Source organism: Condylura cristata, unplaced genomic scaffold (genome assembly GCF_000260355.1).
Source record: "Condylura cristata isolate star-nosed mole 26May11 unplaced genomic scaffold, ConCri1.0 scaffold00009, whole genome shotgun sequence".
NCBI classification, from domain to species: domain Eukaryota; kingdom Metazoa; phylum Chordata; class Mammalia; order Eulipotyphla; family Talpidae; genus Condylura; species Condylura cristata.
The window spans coordinates 18,971,559-18,994,094 of record NW_004567110.1 but is presented as its reverse complement, the minus strand read 5'-3'; the positions used below and the strand labels follow the sequence as shown (position 1 = coordinate 18,994,094).

The following is a 22,536-nucleotide window of genomic DNA, read 5'->3' as shown; positions in this document are numbered from 1 at the left end:
GATTTTCACTCTAAATTCATCTCACTTAATGCTTCTTTCTCTGTTGCCAAGGTTACTTGTTCCTCCTAACCAAAAATTAAATACAGTTATTAAGTCTTTAAAACCTCCTTTGACTCCACATTTAATATAGAGAAGTTGAAACTCCATAGCAAAGCATGCAGTGACTTTCAATGTTCCTAGTTTAATGTTTCTTTCAAAGATAACCTAGGCTTCCGGATTTCTCAGCAGCATCTCCAGCACACCTCTGCCTCTCTCTGTTAGACCCACATGCTGCTCTTCCTCCAGACATCTTCCACTTACTCTCCTTCCCTATCACTCTCTACTTACCTTTCAGTAGATAACTTCTTTCAAAACCAGCTCCAAAATATTATATTATAGAATCAGCACCACAATACATGATTCATCCCTTCCAAGTCTGTGCTTTATTAGTACTTTGGACAAAAACTTTACGGTATCACTTACCACAAAATAATATTTCTGATATGGAGCCTCACAATGTATTCTTTATGAAGAAGATGCCAGGAACAAAGGCAGAAGTGGGTGTGGAAAAATGCAATTAGCAGGCTGTTGTACTGTATGGTTTAGGAGAAAGATGATGTTACTATTTTTATATTTATTTGATTTTATCTACAGTTCCCAAAACCCTAGCAATTCCTTAGGGTTAAGAGTTGTAAAGATGTCAGGCCCCTACCTGGTGGTGCAGGGGATAGCACTATGAAGCTATCCCTCAGCTACAGCCGCAGAGTTCAATACTCAGCCAGGGAGCTGACCCACATGCCTCAGCAGACCTCTCCTGTTCCTGCGGCACCCTTCTTCAGGGTGTTTTGGTAGCTCTGCCTGTTGTGCTTCCCATTCTGTGAACCGTCTCATCCCTCACAGCTCTGGCCTGTCTATACCCCAGTTCTTGTATGTATAAGTAAATCCTTTAAAAAAAAAAAAAAGTTGTAAAGAGGCCCGTTGTTTGAGGTGACTTTGGGAAGCACTTAATGGTAGGAGTGGTAGTCTGGAGAGCCAGCTCTGTGAGCAGAGGCTTAGATCTGCTAGACGACTCCCAGAGGATGGTGCTGGAGTTTAATTGCTTAACGCCAGTGACTTCATCAGTCATGCTTTCGCTGTGAAGCTTATAAAAATCCAGGAGAATGGGTGCAGCCAGCTTCGGGGTGGGTGAACATGTGGAGCAACTGAGGGAGAGCTAGGTCTCCAGAGAACATCCAAAGTCCCTGGTCTTCCCCTACTATTCCCTGTGCCTCTCCTTCATCTTACAATCTGTCCCTTTGGAAAATAAAACAAACAAACAAACAAACAAAAGACAGTTTAACTTAACAGGTTATTTCTCTGAGTGAGTTCTGTGTACTGCTTCTCCTCACTAATAAAAAGCAGAGCAGTTCTATGAAATTCACTTAAGCCAAAATGGTATAAAGCAAGGAAATACTTACCATTAAATCATATGGAAAACTATTTTAGAATTCCACAACCCAAAATAAAACTACCAATTTATACCAAATAATACACATGATCTAAAATAAAATCAGCATATCATAAAAGAGGAATGCTATGAAAAACATAGAGCCTATAGAAAGTAGTTACCAAGGTGGAACACGCATCTTGCTGCAGCTGAGCGTTATATCCAGCTTCTGGCTCCTACAAACACATGCTTACTGCTGTTTTCTTTCCACCTTTTGCTGTAAAAGTGAAATTACTCCTCAGATTTCTTTTGATTAACAAAGACAGGAACTAATACAAGTCTTTTTTTGTGAAGTAGCATTATTTGAGCGAGCAATGCCTACATATACATGAGAATCTACACTTTTCTCCTTTTCTTTCTCCCTTTTTCCTTCTTCCTACCTTTTATTTAGCCACTTATTAGTATATATGTATATGTGTGTATATGTACTCATATATACATATATATCTACTATTCAAAGATACCTGTGACATTTTTATTACGAATGATTTTCTATGTATTTCATTCTATGCACTTAAAAGCATCCTTTTAAAAATAGTGCCAATGAATTTAAGAAAATCTTGATTCAAAAATAAAATGATTAACAATGCTTTCTCTACTGACTTACTCTGCAAGAGCTGTGTTCATTTGCTTATTGGTATTACAGTGTTAATATAAAAATCTTAATTTAAGGATGGGAGGAAGAAACTGAAAACAAAGTATTTTAATGCTTAACACGTAGTTGGTTCTATGTTTTCTCCACAGTAACATTTTGTGGTTTGCCAAAGCTCACCATGTCATTCATGTTTCATAGATATGCTGATAGTTACAAGCAATGTTTGGATCTTATAGTAGTATTAACAGATTTCTTGGTCTTTCACGGAACAATTTATAACTATGGATTTGAATGTACAGAATATGCTTTTTTAAAACTAATCAAATTATGAAACATGTGACTCTATTAAAAGTTGAGAATCCTGGGCTCTCTCTGATGGTGCAACTGTTTAAAGCACTACATTATGAAGCTCTCTGAAGCCAATGCAGCATGAGTTTGATCCTCCACCAGGGAGCTGACTCACATGGCATGGCAGACCTCTCCTGACCTGCCTGTTACTCCCCTCAGCAGTGTTTTTCAGTACATCTGCCTGTTTTGCTCCCCATTCTATCTCTGGTGAATCCTTTCACCCACCACACCTTTGGCCTGTACCCCAGTTCTGTAAGCATAAATAAATTAAAAAAAAAATGTTGAGAAACTTATCTGACAGGTGTTCACTAGTTCTAATGTTTATCCAGTAAAGAATGAAATCTAATGTCCAGTGGCCATATCTATTCCCCTGTAACTTTAAAATCTGTCTCTGAATTATTTTTGAGTACCAAGTTCATGAAAGTAATGACTGGAAGATATTTCTCATAATTTTACATGTTTATCTTCTGAGATCAATATTCCCTTACCTCCAAAGCCATCCTGAAAAAAAAAAAAACAAAAAAACAGAAAAAAAATCAATATTCCAGGCAAATTTCAAACTACCTCATTCCTAGTTATTTCTTAGACTAGTGAACTTTTATATTTTTATAGAAGAGAACTGGCCTTACTTTAAATATTCACAGGTTAATAATATGACAGCCAATGTATTCTCTTATTCTCTACAAGAGAGTCTCATCTGATTATTTTTACTGACAGTCATACTCAATGCTATGTGCTTATTTTTTTCACTTGTAAGTGAAAATGACAGGTTAAAAAAAAAATCATTCTTGATGTATATTCACAGTCATTATCATTATCATCAACCTCCAGCATCGAGATCCTGGGTAAAGCCTAAGGATTTAAAGTTCTTAAATACAGGGGAGTATCTAGGAAAGCTCTAAAATTTACTTTCTTCTTTGAATTTTTTTTAAAAGAGCAGTTCTCAAAATATATTCACCAAAGAAATATACATTTATCCAATTAAGTACCCACCAAGTATCTTATAGCTTTGTTAATTATAATTCAGTAAAGCTGAAAAGAAAAAATAAAATTGAGTCCATTAAAAATCACTAACTTTTTAGAGGGTTAAAAATAAGGAGCATGGAAAAATGATGAGAAAAAATATATATATAGTTTTGCAATTTTAAAACACCAAACAGATATGGGCTACTCACTCCTTTCACCAATTAGTACACTAACAGATAATTTTGAAAATAATACACATTTTACAAAAGCAATTATCCATTTTTATTTTGTTTACATTGCACTGAAAATTTACATCATACTTTTACAAAGTTTTTTTTTTTCATAAAAATATACTTCTTTACAAAAGTGTATGCATTAATATAAGAGGAGTAGCCAGTTGCAGAAGAAACATTGTTTAAACAAGATCTTAAATGTATTAACCTTAACATTAATGAATGAATCATTGTTATTGCAGTCATTTGAATAAACGAGAATAAATAACTGATGGCATAAATTTAAAACAGCATCCTGTCAGTAGAGTACAGTGTTGAGAAAATTGTATGAATTTCCAAAACAATGTATCTCAAAGTGGTTTACAAGAAAATCACTAAATGTTGTAGAGATAGATCCAAGCAGCGCTCCCGGGTGTAATGATTTCTCTTAGGCACTCTGTCTCATGATACAAAAAGGCGAGACTGTTCACAGAGTTATCCACATTTGAAGGGACAACTACCAAGAGTTTACACTGGGTACATTATTTATTCAACTAAGTAAAACATGCTACAAAAGAAAGACTGACTATTAAATTAAAATGCTAGCTCGGTACTGTGATACCTTTGTAAATGAGCCACAAATACTCCCAAATAGATTTTTTAATTTCAAAATAAAAGAAACATGTCATAGTGGAAATCCGTTTCTTAAGAAAGAGTCTAGAAATTTTAAAGTTTATGAAAATTTGGTAAATTTGCATCCTTAAGAAACACATTTATCTTGGTGAGTGAGGGAATAAAATGTTTTAGTGATTTTGTCAAGGAACTGGTCCAAAATTCATGTTTAATCATAGTTAGATAAAATTTAAATGTGTCAAAATAATGTTAAAACATTTGAAGGCTCAACTGAAAAGAGAAGCAGAGACATCACAGACAAAGTGGGACAGATAATAGGCTCTTCTTGTTCTTTCAAAGATGTTGGACAGTTTGGTGAAGAGTGGATTTTAAGTTTGATGTTGCAGGTAACTGCAAAAGCATCATTATTATACACTAATTTTTTTCCAGCAAAAGTTGTAACTGGGCAACAAAAGTACTGAAGGGTGGAATCACACAATACCCCATGGTTCACTGAGTAATACTGATTATAGCAGATGGAGAAACTGGGAGGAGAGCAGGTGATGTTGCCATTTGCAGAAATCATGACAACTGATTCTTAAGAAAGAAAAGCAATATGGTACTGAAGAACAAAAACAACAACAACAACAAAAACAAACTGGAAAGACTGAAATCAGCGTGGGTAATCTTATCTCTTCGGTGGCATAAATAAATTACTTTATAGACACATCAGGGCATGATTCAATCTGAAATAACCTTCGGACTGAGAAAAATCAATGTCTCAACAAGAAGGAACAGCTGATAGACTGGGGTGGAACAGACATACAGGCATGATGTAGCTCATGATGGTTACAGAGAAGTCAGTGATCTATTGACTCTTGTAAGTATAGCTCTTATTTTCTACCCTATATCTTTTTTTTTAACCCAGTCCCTCTAATATAGTTTTATAAAGCACAGAAATACTGATAGTGGATGCTCCTCCAATATATGCAAATAAGTTTATGTTTTAGAATAATCTCCTTTTTAAAAAAAGCAAATAAACTGTGAGTAAGCACTCTCAGAGTGCAGCCAAATATCTGTAAACCTCTCCATGGTAAACATGAAGAAGAATTATGATCCAGTTTATGAAAAAACACTCTTCTCTATCATTCCTCAGGAAAAGGTGACCCAGCAAGTCCTGAAAAGTGTGCTTTGAATTGTTTAGCAGTGAACTAAATGTGCACTGTTTTGTGTGTCCATTTCCAAGTTCTGAAGAAGGCAAAGGGTTGCCATGTTATACCATTGTGCAGACCGTGTTCAAGTTGGGATCGAAACGTACTGCTTTCCCTTCAACTGACTTCGCGTTGGTGTCATACATGGGGTTTTCAAACGCTGCCTGGCCATTGTTATTTTCATGTACTGAACATCCCGTATACTGTGTTTTGGGTGCAGTCCTGATGAAGAGAACATGGATTAGCTATGTGTGTTAACTTTCTTCTAGAAACAGCAGAGTAGGGCTAAAAAATATCATACATTAATTATCATTGGGACTGGATAATGTAGCTCAAAAGCATTAATTGAAAAATCAACTAAATATAACACATTAGTCTAAAATAACTTTCATTATATATAAATGCATATTACTATCTAGCACTAGTATGAACACATTAATTTTCTTATGAAAGAAAAACTTAGGAATTAGTGTATACAAGACAAGTGATGATAAAATTTAATGTCAGCTTTATTCACTCATACACATAACATGTGCCAGCATATTCTTAGACACTGGGTTATAATACTTAAAAAGAGCATGCAAAGTAGTTACTTTCAAGTTCAAACTACTGTGACAAAAATCAGCGATTTAAAAATAAAGCAGGAAGAAATACTAGGTAAAGAATTATTTTTGCTGAAAAAGTAAACTGTTAATATGATAGAAATAATTGAGTGCTATATCAAGAGCAGTCATAGGGAAAACATCTCTGAGGAAATAAAATTTAATCTGAGACTTGAAAGACAAAGAGTCAGTTCTGCACACTAAGAAATGTGGTTCCCAATGGAGAAGCAGTCAACTAGTGTTGAAGCCTAATTTAGGTACAATTTTGGGAATACCCTCAGAAACATAGATTGAAATTTGCTAACAAATGATATACATTAGAACAGTTAGATTAAAATTGTCAAGGAAATTACTTGACTGATATTTGTCATGAGAATAGTTTCCAGAGTTTCTGATAAGAGAATGTGTATTTGGTTAACAAAGCACATGAAATCTAAACCAAGGCATGAAAGTTGCTAGACTTGAATTCTTCATTTCTTTATTTCTCATTCTTTGATGAATGCTTATTTTGAATTTCTCTTTCCTACATCATTATATAAGCTTACAATTGTGATGAGACAAAACAGACTTGCCCACCCCTGCTTTTGGGACCTAATTTCTAAAATAGGCATATCTTAAAATAAATGTGCTTCTCAACTCTTGTTTATATCAAACATTGATATTTCTCAATCATTAAGCTTATTTTAAGTTTTATTTGCTATTATATTACTTTACTATCCAAATGTATATTCTAAATGTTTCTGTATACTAAAAATTGTTAGATAACTTCAATAACAATTTCTAAAACTATCTTGTTTCAACTGCATCAACTATATCATTTAATTGCTTTCAACTTACTTTTTGTAGGTGTACTTAATGCCATTTAGAATCATATTTGTCTTCCTCATACTAGATTCACATTAAAAAACAGAATCATTGGGCTCTCCCTGGTGGTGCTATGGGTTAAAATGCAGCACTAAGAAGCTAGAAGCTAGCTGCAGCTACTTCAGCAGGCATTCGATCCCCAGTCAGGGATGTGACTCACAAGGCACGAGAGACCTCTCCTGTCCTGCCCACTGCTCCCCTCAGCAGTGCACTTTGTCAATGCACTGTTCTGCTTCCTTACTCTGTCTCTGGTGAATCCTCTCACCACTCCCACACCTCTGGCCTGTACACATAATAAATATATGTTAAAAAAAAAAAGAAACATCAATTTCCTTGCAATTAATAACACATCAAAAAGATGCAAGGGATAACTTCTTATCAATCTTCAGTAATATTTAGGGAAAATCATATCACCAACCTTTAAAAAAGAAAAGTTTAGGCCTCCCTGGTGGCACAGAGTTAAAATCTCAGCACTATCACATTATCACTATCCACTGCAGCATGCATTCAACCCCTGGCCAGGTAGCTGACCCACATGGCACAGCAGACATCTTTTGTCTCACCTGCTGCTCCCCTGAGCAGTGTATTTCAATAGATCTCCCTATTCTGCTCCCCACTGTCTCTGGTGAGTCTTCTCACCCCAACATCAATATCTCTGGCCTTGGCCTACCCCCCAGTTTTGTATGCATAAATATTTTTTTTTTAAGAAAGAAAATTACACACCATAATAAGTAACTTAAGAGAAATCAAGTTCTAAATATGAGATCTAAGTATATAAAACTCTTAAGAGGAAACATACAGGTAAAACTACTAGACCTCAAATTTGACAACTGTTTCTTAGATATGATTATAAATCACAAGTAACAAAAGAAAAAGAAGAGTGCATTGTAGCTAAATGAAAAACCTTTGTACATCTAAGGGAACCTTCAAGAGAATGGAAATATAACCCACAGGAAGGAAGAAATGCTTATAAACCATATACCACTACTCAGAATATATAAACAAATTTTACAACTCAAAAAAAAAAAACACACAAGACAAACAAGGCAATTAGAAATGGGAAAGAGCTGACTACATTTCTTAAAAGAAGACAGGCAAAAAGTCAAGAAACTCATGAAATATGCTCAGTGTCACTGCAAATTAAGTAAATGCAAAGCTAAAACAAAATGAGATGTCACATCATACTCACTATGATAGTTATAATTAAAAAAAAATAAAACAGAAAATAACTGTTGGCAAGGATGTGAAGAAAATAGCAGTTCCATATATTATTGGTAGGAATATAAAATTGCAACTATTGACAAAAGTTTATCAATAAGTTTGATGCAGAATTACCCTGTAACTATCAATGACATTCTTGGGTCTACACTCAACAAAATTGCAAAAAAAGTGCAAACAAAAATGTGTAAATAAATGTATTTAGCACTATTATTTACAACAGCAATAAAGTAGGGACATCTTAATGTCTATCAATTGATGAAAAGACACATTCAAACAGAATACATTCAAACAAAAACTGGGATATTTTTCAATCACATACGAAACTGATGTGCATTATAATGTGAATAAAATTGAAAATATTATGTTAAGTGTAAGAAGTCAGATTAAAAAAATGCCAGACTATAGTATGATTCAATGTATGAGAAGTATACACAACAGGGAAACAAATACAGAAAGTAGATTAGTAGGTGACTGGAACAGAGAGGACAGGAATGGGGAGCGAATGTTCAATGGCTGAGTGCAATTTCCTTTTAGAACGATACAAACATTCTGGAATTAATGCTGATTGATTCATGATATTGTTTATGTAGTAAATGTCACTGAATTGTAGAATGATTTAAATGGTCAATGTATTTTTTTTACCATAATAAAAATAAACATTGGCATAATTTGCATGATAAGCAAATTTTGTTATGATTTTTCTTTATCATTAATAGTCTATTGACAAGATAAAAAGCTTTTAATACACAATTACTGCAAATTCCCATTATATTAATTAAACTGTAAAAACTCTAGTGTTGGGAAAAATTCATTTAGGTAATTTCATTTAATTTTTTGGTTGCCTACATATTTTCTCTAGGTACAGTATGCTTTCAATATGAAGAAATAAAGTAAAATACAGTTGAGTCCTTCACTAGGATGTTGTAATGGAGATAGTGAACAAAGAATTAGTAATAATACATACAGTCATTTACCAGATACATCACAAATAGAGCATATTAATTACTTAAACTCCAGAAACCAAGTGCAGATGAATGAGAATATTTGAGGATTTTACCATCTGACCACCTATGTGAAACTGGTGAGTATTGTCATGTGAACTAAGAGGTTTGGACATATTTTCTTTCTACCTCTCTAAATAGATCTGGCAGCTGATATCAGCTTTTCAATTTAAACCTTAACCTAGGTTTTGTAACTCTAAAGTTTCATTATGGGTAATGGAAAAGTAACTTGTACAATTAGCTATGGAGCAGTAAACTGACAGGCAAAATGAGGAAGGGTTAAACTGAATGACTGCGGAAACTAACAGAGAGATGTGTCTGTGTGCTGTGGGAGTGGTGGTGGTGGTTGTGGGGGGGGCAGGGGAAATGAGGTTCTCATCAATTGTGATGATAGTTGGCACAGAAATTTTCAACAGTCCAGAAAAAGTAGAAATTAGAGTTGCACTTTAATAGTAAAAGGATTATGAAGGCTATATTTGGGAAACATTTTGCAGTTAAAATCAACAAACTTACCTTTGTTTATAAAGATAAAATCCAAATCCTGCAAATATAAGTGCAAAAAAAGGCACAAGAATAGCAATGGCCACAGAACTACTATTTGTACCATGAGGTTGATTTAAAGAATTTGAACCTTCTGACATATTCAGACCTATAAAATAAAAAAGAAAATTATAAATACAATGCTAACTCTTCAATCACAATCAATATCTAGTTGTATAAGCCAATTATTTTCTTCCTTTTTCAGGATAACTATTTGGACAGGTATATAATAAAAAAAAAATCAGAAAGAAACTCTTTAACTAATTTCCACAAAATTTGCCACACTGTATACTATGCATAAACTGAAGAATTTATAGGAATGTGGGAAGACTTAAGACATATAAATAAGGCATATGTTAAATAAGAATTAATGATTAATATGCTTCAGAATTAAAGGAGAATTTCCATCCCATGAAAATTTAGAATGTTTTGAATGTCCTGCAATATGAGCTTGACTTTGAAAATCATTAGCACAGTGAAGAGAGTAGAAAGCAAGACCAGCATAAATGGACACATGGGAAGGAGAGTGGCATATTTAAAGAAAATGACAAGCAATTAGTGTTCCTATGGGAAAGTACACTTTGAAAGTAGGAGGTTCTACAGAGGAGTTGCTATTCAATTCTGAAAAGTATAAATATCATCATTGTAAGGAGCGCAAACCCATTACTCACTCACAGTGAGGGGTCATTGAAAGTGTGTTAGAAATAAAAGAGACAATGATAAGATACAGTATGGAATTGAGTGGCTAAGACAGTATGGAATTGAGGAAGTCCTTACCTGAACTGAGAATAGTTGGGAATTGTAGTAATAACCCAGATAAAAACAGATATTAACATGTGAACTATAGTACTAGGAAGACCATCAGAATAAAGATTTATGGGAACACCCTTTGACTTATTTGTAAGATTAACGATGTAAGAAGGCATAGTGTTATAAGTGTCCTAGTGGGACTAGACTAAGTAAACATTGATTATATTAGCACAGTTAGAAAATGAGAAAAATTAGGATTGTCAACATTTTGGCACAAGAACTGGTAAGAGAAGGCAACAGTTCTTTTACACAAGGGAAGTGATTTTTCTCTAGTAGGTTCTGCTTTAAATATCTGGAGTTTGAGATACTTTGGGGAATATTATTTGAAAACATGTTGCATTCAATTACATGATTGTGTTAACGTACTGCATTAATAAATATTTTACCCCACCTCTATAGCGCAATTTGAGGAAAGATAGATAGTTTCTGAAATGCTATCATGCTATTATTATTTACTTAGAGAAAAATAATTTCCTTATTTGATAATACTATTCAACCAAGCCAAAATGTAGTACAGGTTGAAGAAAGTTAGTGCCTTATTTATACCTTATTTTTCCAGTGATTCAGTCTATTATGTAAAAGTTCAAAGTAATAGGATTTTTAAATAAATTCAAATAATTGCTTTATAGCCTGAAGTCGTTATTTTAATGCCACAGATAATGATGAGACACAGTACACCTCAGGAAGATTACATACCAACATTTTTGTTAAATACACTCAAGCAAGACTGATAGCATGGTTGTAGAAGAGCTGAAAATAAGAATGACAAAAATGTTGCCTCCCACCATAGAAAATTTACAAATCTGGCAAGCATAAATCCTCCCAAAATGATCCACTGCTCAAATATTTTCTCTTTCCAGACACCATGAGCTTTTTAAAGTGCTACCACATTATTAGATAATTAAGAAAATTACAACAATACTCAAACTGAAAATAACTATTTCCATTCTAATGACACAAGATCAACTAATTTTTCGTTTATATCTATACCAGCTTTTTTTCCTTTTAGCTTAAGGGCAATACAGTTTTGTCATATTTATGAGAAATATGATGAAAAGCCAAACAAAGAAGGTGATAATTTAAAAGTTTATCAAGTGTATCAGTGCTATTCCTGACAATGCAAAATTCAAACTGTAGTAGCAGTGTCTCCTACACAGTATCCACTGTACAGAATTCACTGTAATTTTTTATGATGTCTGCACTAATAAAGACATAACATGGAAATGAGCACATTACCCAGTCTTTGTAGTCCAAACTGCCCATAATCTTTGCCTTGAATAAATCCTTGAAATACATATGTAGCTCCATCAGGCTCAGCAGAAACCTGAAAGTATTTATAAGCTTCATTAAATCTGAGGATTGGCCAAAACTGTTTACCTACCTTCACAGATATTAAATGTTTTTCTGAAATCAATATTATGCAGCATTCCTTCTTTGATACTTTTCTCCGAAGGAAAACCCAGCACATGGTACAAATTTGTCATCATTTATAAGTAACTAAGCTACTGGAAAATGATTTTTGATTACTAACACAATGTTATACATAGAGAGATGTATTTTAGACTAAGAAACATTATCAAAATAAATCAATGACATGAAAATAACGAGACAAAACATCTATTAAAATAATATATTAATGATAACTAATAGATTAAATTGCTGCTCAGCATTTTTTTTTTTTTTTTTTTTTTTACCAACAGCTTATGGGAAAAGTATAATTCCTTTCTCCTTGAGCTTGGCTTGAAACTCTAATTTACTTTGGCTAATGGAAGTCATGATAGCTCAGATCAAAGTCCAGGCCTTCAGAGACATGTTTCTAATTATAGCAAATAAAATAAGTTAGCCACAAAAGACAACACATTATATTATTCCATAAAAATTCAAGTGAGGGGGCCCTCCCTGGTGGCGCAGCGGGAGGCACGACACTGAGAAGCTAAAGCCACTTCTGCATGAGTTCGATTCCGCCTGCCCCGGAGGAGACCACATGGCGTGGCAGACCTCTCCTGACCTGCCCGCTGCTCCCCTCAGCAGTGTTCTTCGTGATCTGCCTGTTCTGTTCCCCACTCTGTCTCTGGTGAATCCTCTCACCGTCCTGCACCTCTGGCCTGTACCCTAGTTCTGTATGTATAAATAAATAAATCTTAAAAAAAAAAAATGAAAGTGAGGAACAGGGGTGTTATAAAGACAGAAACAGATGAATGGTTATTGAGGGTTGAGGTGGGGGTGAGATGTTTATAGATAGATTGATAGCTAATGGGTACTAGTTTCTTTTTCAAGTGATGAAATATTCTAAAATCAACTGCCGTTATGGGTATATATACCTGTAAAACATTATTGGACACTTCAAAAGGGAGTACAGTAAAAGATTATAACAATTATATCTCAAGAGAGATGTAAAAAGTCAGAAAATACAATTTATGACATATCACACAAGAAAATAAGCTGCATATAGCTGCTGTTCCTCCAGAATGGAACCCAGAATGAAACACCTGGGCAAACCTGAGTGTATGTAGAATCTCCCAACTGGCTTCAGATGTAAGTGTAAGAATAAAATACTTTTTGACTCTGTGATTTCTTTGACTGCTGAAGAGTATTACATGTCACTTACATAACTATAAAATTTACAAATTATTTCATAGGTATAGTGCCATTTGTTATCACTGTTAATTAAGCAATATGCGTACACTAAATATGTAATTTAGCTCCAAATCCCTAAGTTCTATTAAAGAAAGGTAAAGGAGACTGACTATTTTTTCCTTTAAGAATTAAACTTATTGTAAATAGTCCTGCAATAAAAAAAGGGGTTCATGCATCCTTTTTAATTAATGTTTTTATGTCCTCTGAGTAGATCCCTACGAGTAGAATTGCTAGGCCATATAGTAGCTCCATTTTTAGTAGCCCGAGGAATCTCCATACAGCTTTCCATAGTGGTTGTACCAGTTTGCATTCCCACCAGCAATGTAGGAGAGACTTCCTTTTCCCCATCCTCACCAATATTTGTTGTTTTTAGTTTTTTTTTTTTTGCTATTTTTTGCTATTTGCCATTCTCACTAAAGTGAGGAGCCCAAAACTTGGTGATTTGATCAAGAATATGTGGTGTGTGTGTCTCTGTGTGCTGTGTGCAATGGAATACATGCATACATACATACATACATACATACATACATACATACATACATACATACATACATACATATATACTGGAATACTACTTGGGGATCAAAAAAGATAAACTCATGCCATTTGCAGCAACATGGATGGAGCTGGGAGGGATTATGCTTAGTGAAAAAAGTCAGAAGGAAAAAGAAAAATATTGAATGGTTTCATTTACAGGAGGAATTTAAGAGAACCAAGTAAGACATAAGGGGAATAAAAGTGTATTGTTACAATATAAAACAAAACAAAACAAAACAAAAGCAAACTGAAAATTATAAACCAGAGTGATCCTACAGGGGAGGGGAACAGAAAGGGATCAGAAGGAGGGAAAATGTGGGAGCTAGGGTGATGACAGGTGGAGGAGGTAGAAGTAAACATTGTTGTAAAATGAATAATAATGCAAATAGATATATAAATAAAAAAAGAAGTATCCATTTGAAGATTAGAAAAAGCTTGGTTCAGCTAACTACCACCACATATATCACACACACACACAGACACATAAAAATAAAAAAAATATTTTAAACAAAGAATCAAACTAAATCCTTCACCAACTTACTGTTACCTTTCATGCAAGGTATTCATAGTAAAGAAAGATTGTTTTTTGAGTGGGTATAATCAGAGTTACTATGTTAACTTTTCAGTTAAAAACTCCTGGTAGCACATGCATAAAAATACTTGTTGCTTCCAACTGTCAATTTAAACATTCCATTCCCTTAAGTTACTGAACAGGTCATGGAGACTATGCCAAGGCTCTTATAATAATCTCACCACAGGATTCAGCTCTAGTTTCCTCTTTAAAAGCAACTTTACAAAATATTTGAAATGTGAGCTTCAATTTAGTAGACTTACTTAATTTTTCTGATTCATATTGTTAGTGTTTTGCATATTATTAAACACAGGGACTCCAGACAATGACTGAATTATATTTTATCCAGATTTAGCTAGCATAGTGTTAACTGCAAACAAAATACATTTTGATGAAACCAATGAAAAACTATGTGCATACCTCCACAAAAATACTATAAAAGAAAGCCAAACACTCCAGAATATAATAATCCTAGGTTTGACACTTTGCTAAATAGTTATACTGGAACATTTATTTTTCCCAAAATATTTTACCAGTAATAGTAATATTACTTAATAGCATATATAGCACACACATGCATATGTATGTAGGCATGCATATGTATATATAAAATATAGCACACATTATATTTTTATATTGGCAACTTTAGAAATTCCCTTTTTCCTGGAATTTTCATAAACTACAATTTTGTTGTCAAAGTTAGTATCAGATTTTAAAAGAACTCTACTTACAAAGCCATCCATGGCCCAATTTTCTTCCTTCATTTTCTTCACAGGACCATGAGCTGGTACTTTAATAAGATAGATGTGTAACATTAGGCGAGCTTCCTGGCTTTTATATACCCCTGTAAAATGTAAGGACATTTTAGTCTATTAATTTTGTAAATAATTATCTTTTATTCTATTATCTATAACTCCTTAAATATGTAATGCAATACATGTGATAAAACAGAATGTAATACAAACCAAAGTCAATGCTGGCTTCACCCCTAATGTTTTTTAGAAGTTGGAAATGCACATTTTTTCAACAGAAATTCCTTAATTTAAATCTTAACTGTGAGTTTGTAATTACCTATGGTATTAAAATTATTACTGTTCTTAATAAAATCATCCCATGATATTACAAATCTTCAAAAGTATTAATCAAATGTTAAAATTACTGATATTTTTCTAAGTAATGATTTGGATGTCAACCCTGGGAAAAATGTATTTTAGGAGCCACTGGAGACATGGATGAATATATGTTGTTCTTTTCTAAAAACAGGATGCTTAAAAGCATTTTCAATAAACTTGTAAATATTAGTTAGGTACACAACTATCTAAAATGCATGGGGGAATATTATTTATAAAAGCTAGGAGATAGAGGGATCATTTTCACACATCTGTAGTCAGAAAATGTTTATGATCAAGTAGTTTTTAGCTTGAGAAGTATAAATATAAGTTATGGCATAAAGCAAATATATATTTTTTTCTTAAATAAAAAGAAATAAGTTGGAATGTTAATACATTGAGGATACTAACAGAGAATAAGCTCCTGAATTTGTCATTAGCTGATGGTTGAAACTTGACTCACTCACTCACTTAATAGTTCACCTATGTAACAAGTATCCTAAAATATGCCGGTATTTAAAGATAATTATATAGAGATTTTGACCTAGATTCATTATCCCTGTTTAAAGTAGTAGAGTGTTAGACCTTTGCTGTCTTAAACTTTGATGACCATCTAAACATTATTATTTGAAGACATGACTTTGTAACCATAAAATGGCTTACAAATCACTGATCTGGTCTGTGGGTATGTTAGAGAAATTTGGGTGTAATAAATTTATTTTCAAATTAAAAGTTTTACTCTAATTTATAATCTCATTCAACTTGTATAAAATATTTTGAGATAATTCATTTCATGATCACAATGTTTTATATTTGTCTGGCCATATTTATCCATCAATCAAAAACCACAGTCTTATTTCTGAAAAAAAAAAAAAAATGACTGTAATCCAAAAAATATAGTATTTCACTGTAGCACAACCACTAATAGAAAGGATGAAGTCACTATGAAAATAGCTCATAAAGGGCTCTTGGGTGTTGGATGGTGAGGTACCTGAGAGTAACAGTTCCATGTTGCTATTGCTGAGTGTAGCATTGACTCTTCCAGTGGAAGCGTTGAAACTGGTAACTGTCAAGGTCATAGGCTGTTTCCTTCCTTTGAAATTGTAAGAACCTTTCCATATATAATTTTGAGCAAAAACATCATCAGGCACTGTGAATAAATTAAGTAACATATACATTAATTTAATGGTGCCCTGTAAATGTAAACATTCAATTAATGAATAATAGTGTATTAAACAATAATGTTTTCTTAATATACAGTATTGAATATGCTTGAATCTTCATGTAAAAATGTTTCCTTTTTTTAGATTAAACCAAACTTGTAAAAACACAGATTTGTATATGAGTCATCACTAAGAGATAGACAATATCAATTAAAGTCATGAGATTATCTGTAGAGCACAGCTAAATAGCCTGTTTACTTATATTTGGTCTCCTATAACAACATTTTTCAGAAAGGAAATAAAATTTTACTTAGCCAAGTCAGTTTATATAGAAGTGCCAGCTTCTCTTTAGAAGTGGAATAGATGCACAGGAGAAAAATTAGGTTCATTTCCCCCACATGCACCTTTCCCTGCCCTTGCAAAATGGCAGAAGGTATTCTCTTAAAAAAAAAAAAAAAAGCCAGAACAATTATTGCAAGAATAGATGATCCCGACGAAGAGCAAAATTCCAATATACCATTTTGGGGTTTATAGATTTTTTTTTATTAAAAAGTTTATTTTTACATCAGTTTATAGATATTTTAAAAATAAAAAGATTTGTCACCAAAACTGACTAATTCCAAAGAATAAGTGTGTGTTTTATATACAGCTAAATAAAACATCACAAATTATAGGAATTATTTCTATAACTTACAATTATATAAATTAGGTATTTCAAAGTCAGCTCAGATCCTAGACAGACAATGAAGGGAGGTATCCATCTATTCTATACATGACAATGAAGCACACCCCAGAAATCATCTTTCAAGGGGCACATGTCTATCTGGGTTAATAAGTGAATAATATAAATATAGGAAAGCCTTTTTTTCCTATCAAGTTATTGAAAATGTATCACCTACACATGCCATATTCCTTACTTCTCAGACAACAGGGTTGGAGATTGCAAGTTGTCTTTGAATTCTATTCAGCAAGCCAATGAAGTACAATTATTGGAGACAATAAAAATAAAATATGCTTGAGTTGATTTTTTTTTAAAGATTTATTTATTTATTCGTACAGAACTGGGGTACAAGCCAGAGATGTGGAGAGTGAGAGGATTCACCAGAGGCATAACGGGGAGCAGAACAGACAGATTGACGAAGTACACTGCTGAGGGGAGCAGCGGGCGGGTCAGGAGAGGTCTGCTGCGCCATGTGGTCACCTCCCGGGCAGGCGGGAATCGAACTTATGTGGTAGCAGCTTTAGATTCTCAGTGCTGTGCTTTAACCCGCTGCGCCACCAGGGAGGGCCCTTGAGTTGATTTTTTTACCAAGTAATTCAATCAACATGAGATTGAAATTAAATGAGATAATAAACATGCATGATTTAGTTAAATATTAGTTGCTACCATTACTTATTAAGATGATGCAAATAAAATAGGAAGATCATACATATTACAGTGTACTACATAGGTGTTTTATATGCATATGCAAATGTGTGTGTGTGTATACACATGTTTACCAGACATTCAGTTTCAGAAACAGTCCATAGTTCTGATTTTGTGAATCTTGCCAAGTCTTGCTTCTTATAGTAATCCTGACCCAAACTTTAAAATACAGTTATATTCTCTATGTATAGGGAACCTTACCTAAAACTTTGATATTGTGTATGATAGAAGGAGCTTTGATTTAGTGAGCACTCTAAAGAATTTTTATTTAAAAAATAATGAACCTAGGAGTTTTTATTTTGTAGGAAGTGATAGGTTAAATTGTTCAGCACTAGATAGATAGGGAATCTGGAGTAAGTAAACTCTTAGTTGTAGAGGTAAGATGAAGAGCAAGGGAGAAATATTCTAACAGACAGTGCCTGACAAACAGGAGGCATTCAATAAATACTTTGTTGTTGTCTCTCTGATTGTTTATTTCCCTTGGCTTGTACTGTAATTATTCTTGGTTCCACCCAAACCTTTTAATGAAAATCTGCTACATCTAATGATCTTGTCTATAGTGTTTAGGGAAATTAAGTAGTGTTTGTTGAAGGAGATGACAGAAAACCTCAATGGCAGGAGAAAACAGCAATGTAAAGAATAGGATTAATCATTAGTGTGTAGTTAAATATTTAACAACTGGCTCTCTGGGAGAAAATAGACTGATTTGTATTATTTGCTAATTTCTATCACTTAAATATTCATATAATGGCAGATTTCAAACTGATGATGTCACTGAACCTGGACCTTGGAAGCATGCATAAAATTGTCATCAGTAAGTCTCTCTGCCACTGCAACTTCCACCTTTCCTGCATGTAACTGAGAAATATGACTCAATAGGATGGGAGAGGCAGACACTATATGGTCACTCGTTTCCATATAAACTGGGGACGCTAGATGCCTTTTTATTATTGAGTTAATTATGCAAACTAGTATTTTGAAATTTAAATGTAATTGTGTACTTTGTAATTCTTTATAAACTCTAAAGCACTGTCCAGCTATCATGTATGTGAATGGATATCGGTGAAAGGAGAAATGGTCATAATGTTTCAAGACACATTTGACTTGAAAATTTATTTAGAAGTTTAACAATATTACACAACAAAGTAGCATGCTCTTGATTTAATATAACTGACAAATTTCACTCTTGCTACTTTGGAGTAATCTAATCCCAGTGGCTCATTCATGATTTTAAATGAAGTACTTCTACTGTTTTCCCATATTACATGACATTTGCTCTAGAATTTTACAGATACATTTACTAAAGCTAAAGAACTTTCTTTTGTTGCTCATTTACTGAGACTTAAAAATTATGAATAGACATTGAATCTCCTAAAATATTTTGTGCAGACATTACAATGATCAAAATATTTTGCAAATTAATTTCTTAGTATGATTACTTTTACAAATTATTTAACATGAAAATAATGATGATTATCTATTATGAAGCCAATTTGATAATGATGTATCATCTATACTATAAAGTTTGATCTGATTTGTTAAGCGTTCATTTGGACTTTAAAAGTGTGTAACCTTGACTCATATAGGTCTTTCCTTTTATAGTAACTTGACCTAAGTGTATTAGTTCTATGTTGGACATAGTTTTACTGACCACAAATGTTTTCATGAAATTGGGGTGATTCTTGACTATTCTGTTCTTTTATTATTAGGAATCCTAAGTAGAAACAAATGGGTCTGATTTTGTGTGTGTAAACAGTTTTAACTACCACTTTATTGTCACATATTTATATAAATTATCTTTTATTAGTTCTAGTAAGACAATTTTGAGTATTTTTTCCATTTTAATTTTCTGTAAGTTGTTGGCTACTAGTAGATTTTTGTTAATGTTTTTCCTATTTAACCTACTCCTTATGCTTACATTTTCTTCTGTTATTATTTTCTATTTGTTTCTTGATAAATCGTACCAGAAAAAATTTCACTTTATTTTTTTCAAAGAATTACCTTTGACTCTACTGAGATTCTTCCATGATCTCTTTGGTTTTCTTAATTTGTTTGTTCATTTTTTACTACATTAAGGCTACCCAGAATACTAATTATATCTTCTTAACAAGGCCACTTACCTCACTCTTTTTTTTCTTCTTTGCTAGTGTATTTAGAAAAATATTGCCAAAACCTACACTTCAGTTATCAAATTTTTTAAAGATTTATTTATGCATACAAAACTGGAGTGCAAGCCAGAGGTGTGGGGTGGTAAAGGATTCACCAGAGGCAGAATGGGGAGCAGAACAAAAGACTGACAAAATATACTGCTAAGGGGAGCAGTGGGCAGGACGAAGAGATCTGCTACACCACGTGTGTCACTTCCCTGGCTGGGGCTCGAACTCTGGCGCCACCTTTGTAATGCTGCGCTTTAACCTGAGACACCACCAGGGAGGGTCCCAGTTCTCAAGTTCTGGTAGTCTGTTTGCTTATAATGATAAGTTATAATGATATATTTTCCACTTTAATTTCTTTTTCAGTTAACAAGTTGTTTATCAGATTAATTTTGTCCCCATTTTCTAAAAATTCAGGAATTAAAAAAATTACATATTTTCTTAACTTTTGATGCTTAGATGAGAACTAAATTTGCTTTGAAATTTGTGTAAGTTTATTACTAAATATATGATTTGTTATAAACTCCCCGTATTTCTTCAAAGAAAAATGTATGCTATAAGTATTTGAAGGATACATTTTATTAATGGGTATTGTGTCCATCTTATGAAATATGTCCATCAGTTCTCCCATTTGTTGTCTTCCTTATTTATTTAGTGCTGACCACTACCAATCTTTTTGCTAAAGTCCATGCTTACATTTGATGTGGTTGGAGGTATAAATTAGAACATTCACCCATTCCTATATATCATTTCCTTTGGGAAACTTTTGACAATGATAGGTCTTTACAGTTTTCTGATTCCGTTGCTACCCTTCTTCTGTGATGTTGATGTGCCTTTTTTTTTTTTTTAAGATTTATTTTATTTGTACATACAGAACTGGGGTACAGGCCAGAGACTCAGGGGTGGCGAAAGACTTCACCAGAGACAGAGTGGGGAACAGAAGAGGCAGATCAATGAAGTACACTGCTAAGGGGAGCAGCCGGCAGGTCAGGAGAGGTCTGCCACACCATGTGGCCACCTCCGGGGCAGGCGGGAATCAAACTCATGCAGAAGTGGTTTCAGCTTCTTAGTGCAGTGCTTTAACCCGCTGCGCCACCAGGGAGGGCCCTGATGTGCTCTTTGATTGCCTTTTGGCATTCAGTATGTTTTCACTCAGTGCTGAAATAATTTAGTATACTAGCTTTACAGAATATACACTGAGAACTTCTGAATATAATTAAAGTTACATCCTCACATTATATCTGGCTCAATACAACTGAGACAAATCTGTTTCCAATGTTAAGATTATATAGTAAGCCTTATTAAAGGCTTACTATATAATTATTAAATTTTACTAATTATTAAATTTTCATATTTTTTCACTTTATATCAAGTAAAGATAATACTAAAAAAGATAGCACACATACATATATTAAGCATTTACTATGGTATAAGCATTTTAATGAAATTCACATAAAGTAATTCAATAGTCATGTTTTTGTGTAGATAAAGAAATGGGGACTCAGATATATCAAATAAGTTTCCCATGGTCATGAAGTAGGGGGTACATAACATTAAAATTGCATGGCTTCAAGCCCATCTTGTAATGACTAAGGTAGGGTTTAAAATGTATTTTTCAAATCAAGTAACTGAAAATAAACTGAAAATGTCTAGAAGTTCCTGAATTTTTACTCTTACACTAAGTGTACTTAGTTCTATGATAAAATGCATTCACATATCTCATTTTTACCTTAATATGTTAAATAAAACATTGTCATTATCTTATGTCATTTGTTGATACTCTTAAAGGTAAGTCTTACTGAAAGAACTATAAATAGTATTTTTGGAATATTAAAATATACCATTTTATAATACAAAACATCAAATTTAAAATTCTAAGTAAGCAAATGCATAGCTTTCCCATACAAACATAGTTTTCAAAATAAATGGTTACTTTACCAAGAATGCAAGTAGCTCATTTTTATTAATGGGTTTTTATCTAGTTTTATCATGAGTTCTAGTTTTATTTATTAATGGACATATTGCATGAGTTCTAGAAAAACAAATGAGATTACTAACCACTTAGCTTTGGACTGGGTGTTCCCAGTGCAGGTCTAGGATCTTTCACCAATATTTTGGAACCAGCTATGAAAAGAAATGTTCACACAGGTTAATATAGTTTATAACACATATCACACACCAAAACAATATCACTGAAATAGGCAATGCCAAAATAATGGAGTGAAGAAAAATGCTATGAGTTTACATTTGTACTTACTGAGTATTGAGATGTGTTTGAAGAGTTTAAGGAGATGCCAACTAAAAATAAAAATATCAGCTAGACATATTAATCAGTAAATAATCTCCATAAAGGAGATTACTGGAATAATTGATTTGAATGAGATTACTAGGGAGAGTATATAGAGTGAAAGGAAGAGATGCTTAATTTAATAATGAACATTTTTTTTTAAGATTTATTTGTCCATACAGAACTGGGGTACAGGCCAGAGGCTC

General features: G+C 33.3%; 1 protein-coding gene across 1 annotated transcript in view; it reads right to left on the bottom strand.

Moving 5' to 3' along the window:
• Nucleotides 1–3,740: 3,740 nt before the first annotated feature.
• Nucleotides 3,741–22,536, bottom strand: part of CSMD3 (CUB and Sushi multiple domains 3) — a 764,662-nt gene continuing 745,866 nt past the window's right edge. Inside the window, exons 66-71 of the mRNA XM_004679632.2 lie at nucleotides 22,102–22,167; nucleotides 16,293–16,451; nucleotides 14,924–15,036; nucleotides 11,684–11,771; nucleotides 9,611–9,746; nucleotides 3,741–5,631 (exon numbers count right to left, since the gene is read on the bottom strand). Of these exons, the coding sequence (XP_004679689.1) occupies nucleotides 5,472–5,631; nucleotides 9,611–9,746; nucleotides 11,684–11,771; nucleotides 14,924–15,036; nucleotides 16,293–16,451; nucleotides 22,102–22,167 (722 nt within the window). The 3' untranslated portion in view covers nucleotides 3,741–5,471. The remainder of the gene's footprint in view (nucleotides 5,632–9,610; nucleotides 9,747–11,683; nucleotides 11,772–14,923; nucleotides 15,037–16,292; nucleotides 16,452–22,101; nucleotides 22,168–22,536) is intronic.